Raw genomic sequence first — 6052 nt, 5'->3', positions numbered from 1 at the left:
AAAAAAAAAAAAGCTAATTCTTTAATTCCAAAACATGAAGTAAGATGAATAGGAGCTGATTGAGACCCATATTAGTGCTTATCTGCAATCAGAGTAGCTTCCAGCTCTTGCTGCTCTTACCAGTCTATCCTTGTGCTGGACTTCGTGGTATGTGAGAATTTTGTCTCAAGCTAAGAGCCTCTATGTCTTTCTGCTTCCAACTGGCAGGATTCTTGGTATCTTTGCAGTAGGTGAACAAACATTAGTTTGTTATGAGTGCTGCTATAAGTTTCATCATCATTAGAGTGGAAGAAAAGCCTGGTGGTAAAATAAATAAATAAATAAAAATTACAGAACTGGGAAAACGGAAATCTTTTGTCAGATATTGGTGGCTGGTTTGATAAATGCTAACATAACAGTACTCCTTATAAACACAAAGCTGTAGTTATTCTGTTTTTAGCTATATTTTGTGCCCTATAACTCAGCATTTGTGGGTTAAGTTCTTACCTGTGTATTATGACCATATGGTGCTACCTGCCGTACGTCTGAAACCATCCTGGGCACTTTTGAGGACTAGATCTTAGCATGTAGTAAGTTAGAAGCAGTAGTGTTGTGAGATGTGAACTCTAGTAAGGGACTGATGCAACTCTGTAACAAGGTGAGAAGATGACTGTATTCTAAATCTACTCATGTTGACATCAGATCCCAAGGGAACTTAGTGGATTTCAAAGTGAAATAGCAAGGAAGAGGAGCTTCATGCCATCAGCAAAGGATTATTATTAATAAGGCATTCTACCAACTCTTTTTAAAAATTTCTTTTCACAGAATTCTGAATGTCAGTTAAATGAAGAAGTTATGGAGCACTCTAGGAGAGTGTTTCCCTCCGTGGTAAAATACATTGTAGATATGCTTATATGGGAAGAAGAGAAGGAGTTGCCTCCGGAGCTCACAATTAGGTAGGGAACATTCCCAGCTTTTTCTCTGTGGTGTTAAACTTTTATATAACTATTTTACCTGCTGGCATTACTGCAGTTATGATAACTTAGAGTTAAAATCTCTGTAACTAACTCTATAGAATCTTTGACCTACAATTATACTAAGAAAAACTGCTATTTTTTTTTTTGAAAAAAAATAGTGTGTGATGGTACTCTAAACAAAATAGAAAAAGACCTTTCTTTTAACTTGAGTCAAATGGGATCATAAAATGGCAGAGAGAAGGAATAAAAATAGAATATTCAAGAAACTTCAAGATCTATTCTTTGTTTGTACTTTGTTTGTGGTTTCTGAGGCTTACTTTGGTATAGATGGTGTGGTTTTAGATGTTTTTTTTACATGAAAAAAACTTAATTTTGTTATGTAATTTGTATTTGATATTTGTCTGAAGCTTTCAAGTAAGTTGTTGGATAGAACGTAATTTAAATTTTAATTTTGATTTGTATGTTGAAATGTTGGCTTTTTCCCAGTAGGGAGAAGGTAGACAGCTACTACTGTGTCCTTTTCAATGATGAACATCATTCTTATGATCACGTCATCTATAGCCTGCAAAGGGCGCTTGGCTGTGAACTTGGTGAAGCCCAGTTGCACACTACTGCTATTGATAAAGAGGTTAGTGCACTCTGGATCTGGGAAAATGTAATTTTTAAACATTAAGAAGGGCTACTGTGATCTTCTGATGGTTAAGTAGGTGATTGAAGAGGGAGAAAGGCTTACTGCAGAATAATGGTTAATTAGTTTTTGTTTAAGAATGTCATGCTTCAAGGAAGTTTTAAAATTACTGATTTTTTTTCTTTGTAACAGAACTCGGTTTGTTGAAGTGAAGAGTTGATTTGTCTGAAGTTGCTCTTTCACTGATGCATCTTGTTTACTTTTACTAATTTCTCAGAATAGATGTGTTATTGTTTTCAGACAAAAATATTAAGAAAATAAACAACAGTTTACAACAATAATATGCTTATTCAGTTGTATTTAATGAGAATTACAGTTTATATTTTGCAAGCGTTAGACTGAACCAAAACAAACATCTCCTTTTGAAAATTGTAAAGCTTCAAATTAAGCAAGTAAAATCAGGGGCTCCAGGGGTGAGCATCAGTGAACCTGACAGTTTTACTACTTTTTCTCAAACCACAGTTCCAACCAACATCTCAAAACAATGATTGGAGACCTTAATGTAGTTTTTTTTTTTCTGTTTGGGAGGGGGCACATGGGGGGAGAAAAACAGTGGAGGGAAGAGTGTTGAGTGTGTGACTTTTCTTAAATGCAGCTGTAATTTTTTTTGTTGTTTTTGTTTCACCTCTCAAAAATATAAAACCCAGGCATTTACACACAAACAGATGAGCTTCCTCTCATGAAATTCTCCTGTTGAAAACTTGTTTTGGAAGTCTGATATCCTTTGAGTGAAATTTGAGGACTAAGCTGATGCTATTGCTTGCTTTATTGAAAGAACCGTCAGTCCTACACTTTTAAAATTATTTCATGTACAAGAGTAAGAAATAATAGGAATGGTTGTAGAAAAGCCATCCAGGATATTTTCATGCTAGGAAGAAAGTTGATATGGTTTCTACTTACTGCATTCTGTGGAAACTGATTCCTTCTATTTTACTCTGTGTGTGAATTTTCATTATCTACCAACACTGATGTACTGGAACTTTACTTTAAGCTATGCCATTTTAGTTTAAATCAAGTAGCTTTTTCCTAAAGATAATTACATTGATTTTGATTTGCTTCAAGGTGTTTGAAAGCATCACAAGTGATGTTGGTCCCAGTGTGCACAAGTAATAAAATAAAGCTGCAGTCAAACTTCTGTGACACTTGGGTTTTATTTCAGATTGTTCTCATTCAGCATTTTTTTTCAACAGGGTCGGAGAGCTGTTAAGGCAGGACATTATGCCTCTTGTCAGGAGGCAAAGGAAGAAATCAAGGTAACTTCCTAAAATGTTTTTCTTAAGGTAAAAAAGCACAAACAAATAAAAAAACCTACCACACACAACAAAACAAATCAACCTCATTATTAATTGCTGAAGATTTGTGTGTTGTACAGTAAGTTAGTGCTTGTGTTCTTGTATAGCCTGTCTAAACTTCTTGACACGGAATTTATCCCACTACATTTGCTATGAGTAGATGTCTTCAGAAAAAGAAACATCTTGTGAATTTATTTTTCATTAGGTTTGCTATTAACATGTGCTTTGGAGAGGTAATAGGTGGTGAAAATTCATATTATCATTATTCTATATCTACTAATACTCACCTGACTCCTAGAGGCATTCTGAAAATGTTTCACAACGACCCCTTCACGTGGAAGTTCTGCATGCTGACGTCATGGCTCACCAGAAGTTTGCCTTGCGCCTTGGTTCTTGGCTGAACAAACTCATGAGCTATTCAAGTAAGTGTAACTAACTTTGTTACAGTAATGCCTGTCAGAATTTTAGTGAGTAGTTCTCTCAAGAAAATGTCTTCAGCAATGTTTTACATGATACCTCCTTATTAAAATACAGTTATGTTCCTCCTAATTAGTATATAAATCATATATGAATTTGGGTGCTTATATTCATTGGTATGGTTATGAGTAGCAGTACTTCATTGCTGTCTTCTACGAGTTTTTATCCTCAGTTTCAGCATTACATGCCTTATTTCAGTGATACGTGTTTGCTTAAAGGCTGCAATCCCAAGTGCTGGTGGAAAGCTGCAGTGAAAGCTGCATCAGTGAAAGCATACATCTGCTTGAATTAATTCCTGTTTTAGATTTGATATCTGTTAATTAAACGGGGTCAGAAAAGAGAAAAAGCGAACAGTCTAAGTTTAAAAATGGGTCCAGTAGTAAGAAGTCTGCTTTAAGCTTTCATATATACTGTTCTAGTGCTTGATGACATTTCTGCTTTTAAAGAATAAAATGTGCTATTTCTTGTCTGAATCTTGTCTGATCTTTGATACATGTTGGACTTTGGCGAAACACAGGTGTGGCAACTAAAGCCATTATCAAATTCATTCTATGATGAATTTTAAAATATCCTTCTGCTTCAGTGGATTGATTGAATAAGCTGAGTAAAATTAATAGGAGAAAATAAGTTAGGGTAGCGTATGGGAGTATGTCCACTGGGAAAGACAGTTAAGAACTGATTGATAATTAAATACCTTCTTGTTTTTTTCCTTTTATTATTTCAAGAACAGGATTCTATAATTTTCATCTTATTCATTCATAGTGTTTAATTATCAAGGTATTCTTGTACAAATTACTAGTTTTGTATCCCAATAGGTGACTTTCGCAAGATCTTTTGTCAAATATGTCTTAAAGAAGACGCTGGATCTGAAAAGCCATGCTTCATAAGCCAGTTAATGCTTTGGGATGCAAAACTTCATAAAGGTTTGTGTTGCTATGTTCTTCTGAACTGAAGAACAATTTTTTTTTTAAAAATATATTTAACAAATATTTTAAAGTAATTGTTATGCATGTTTTCATTGTATATTACGCTTATTTTGATACAGTCTTTATTTTTAGGGCTGAGATTATTGATATTTGCTGCCTTAATTTTTCCTGTTTTATGTATTTTCAAGAATCTTTTCACAAAATGTAGCTTAAATACAAGTGACTTGATACTTGTTTTAAATACATATCATAAAGTGTCAAAAGAAATCATGTGAATAGCATTGTCTACACACTTTGTGACAATATCAAGGCTTGTAATTATTAAGTATTATTTTTTAAAATCTGTTCTTTTTCACTAAAAGCTGCATCTTATTAAAATAAAGTGAAATATTGGTTTTTCACAGGAGCAAGGAAGGTTCTTCATGAACTTATCTTCAGTAGTTTTTTCATGGAAATGGATTACAAAAAACATTTTGCTGTGGAATTTGTGAAGGTAAATGTTTGCTTCTCATGCTATTAATGTTTAGTAGATTTGTAAAATTTCCCCTAAAGCTAAAAAATGTTTCAATAAAAATAAATTTTCATCAAGCAGAGTTAACAATTTACTCAGTCTTTGTAGAGTGTATTAATCCCTTTTGTCTTCACTTTCTTCCTTATGATCATGTAGGTATACATACATATTATGAGTATAGTACTGTATTTTCTGTATAATAAACTTAGTAATAAACAGTAAACAGCTGTTGAAGTGCAGCTGAAACTGGTTGGTCTGCTTTAAAAGAAACATGCAATAGTTGTCTCTACAACATAAGGCCATTTTGTTGAGAGTTTTTAATTTTGATAAGGATGACTGACACTTTGTGGTTTCCCCTGAAAGTAAAGAGAATAAATGAAGGCTCATTTATTGTACACCTTTCTAAACAGCTATTAAGCAACTGTCAACGTTTGTTTACTGGAGAAGGAGGAAGACTTGGTTTATAATATTTTACTTATTCTTTTTACGTGGGGAAGTTTGGTTGTAGGAGATAAAAAAAAAAAAAAAGTTGGTGCTTTGGGAGAACAGTTTGTGCTCATCTTCAGTACTAGGGGCACACATTAAGTACTGAGGTACATTGAAAACATTGTGGCATTTTTGTTTGAGCTACTTCTGTTAGGAAGAAGGGCATCTGAAATATAAGTCTTGCTAATAAATGAAACATTTAATTCAAGCTTGTTTTATTTAATTTCCAAATATTCTCTTTTCCCAGTATTACAAGACTTTGCAAAAAGAATACATCAGTGATGATCATGACAGAGTTCTCTCTGTGACAGCACTCTCAGTTCAGATATTCACTGTACCTACTCTGGTATGTACTGCCTGTCTACACTAGAAACGTAAAACAAATGTGAAAATTGCTAGCAGTACTACAGTATTTCTCTACTTGACAGTCTACTGCTGAGTTGAAAATGAATCACTTTGCCTTTTGAAGTCAATATGCAAGTACAGGCATTGAGTATACATGAGAATCCATTACAGAAGATAATGGGAGTGTAAGTAAGTGGATGTTTTGGGCAGCGTCATTCTCTGCATTAGGTTGTGTTTAATTTACTGTTCATGTTAAAAATGATGTCAAAAACTGGCTAAAGGCGTATTTGTGTGACTGAGATATTAAGATCTGTGGGGAAACTAGTATACTTGTATTTTATTATTGTTTTTTCCTTTTTTTTTTTTTTTTT

The 6052-nt window shown here is 33.7% G+C and overlaps 1 protein-coding gene across 1 annotated transcript in view; it reads left to right on the top strand.

Moving 5' to 3' along the window:
* The window catches only part of UBR1 (ubiquitin protein ligase E3 component n-recognin 1), a 50039-nt gene that overhangs the window by 5198 nt on the left and 38789 nt on the right, over nucleotides 1–6052 (top strand). The window contains 7 exon segments of the mRNA XM_031553548.1: nucleotides 805–935; nucleotides 1443–1584; nucleotides 2835–2897; nucleotides 3235–3358; nucleotides 4229–4336; nucleotides 4744–4832; nucleotides 5584–5682. Coding sequence (XP_031409408.1) covers nucleotides 805–935; nucleotides 1443–1584; nucleotides 2835–2897; nucleotides 3235–3358; nucleotides 4229–4336; nucleotides 4744–4832; nucleotides 5584–5682 — 756 coding nt within the window.

The sequence above is a fragment of the Meleagris gallopavo genome, chromosome 5, assembly GCF_000146605.3.
Source record: "Meleagris gallopavo isolate NT-WF06-2002-E0010 breed Aviagen turkey brand Nicholas breeding stock chromosome 5, Turkey_5.1, whole genome shotgun sequence".
Lineage (NCBI taxonomy): Eukaryota > Metazoa > Chordata > Aves > Galliformes > Phasianidae > Meleagris > Meleagris gallopavo.
This window is presented reverse-complemented; position numbering and strand designations above follow the sequence as displayed.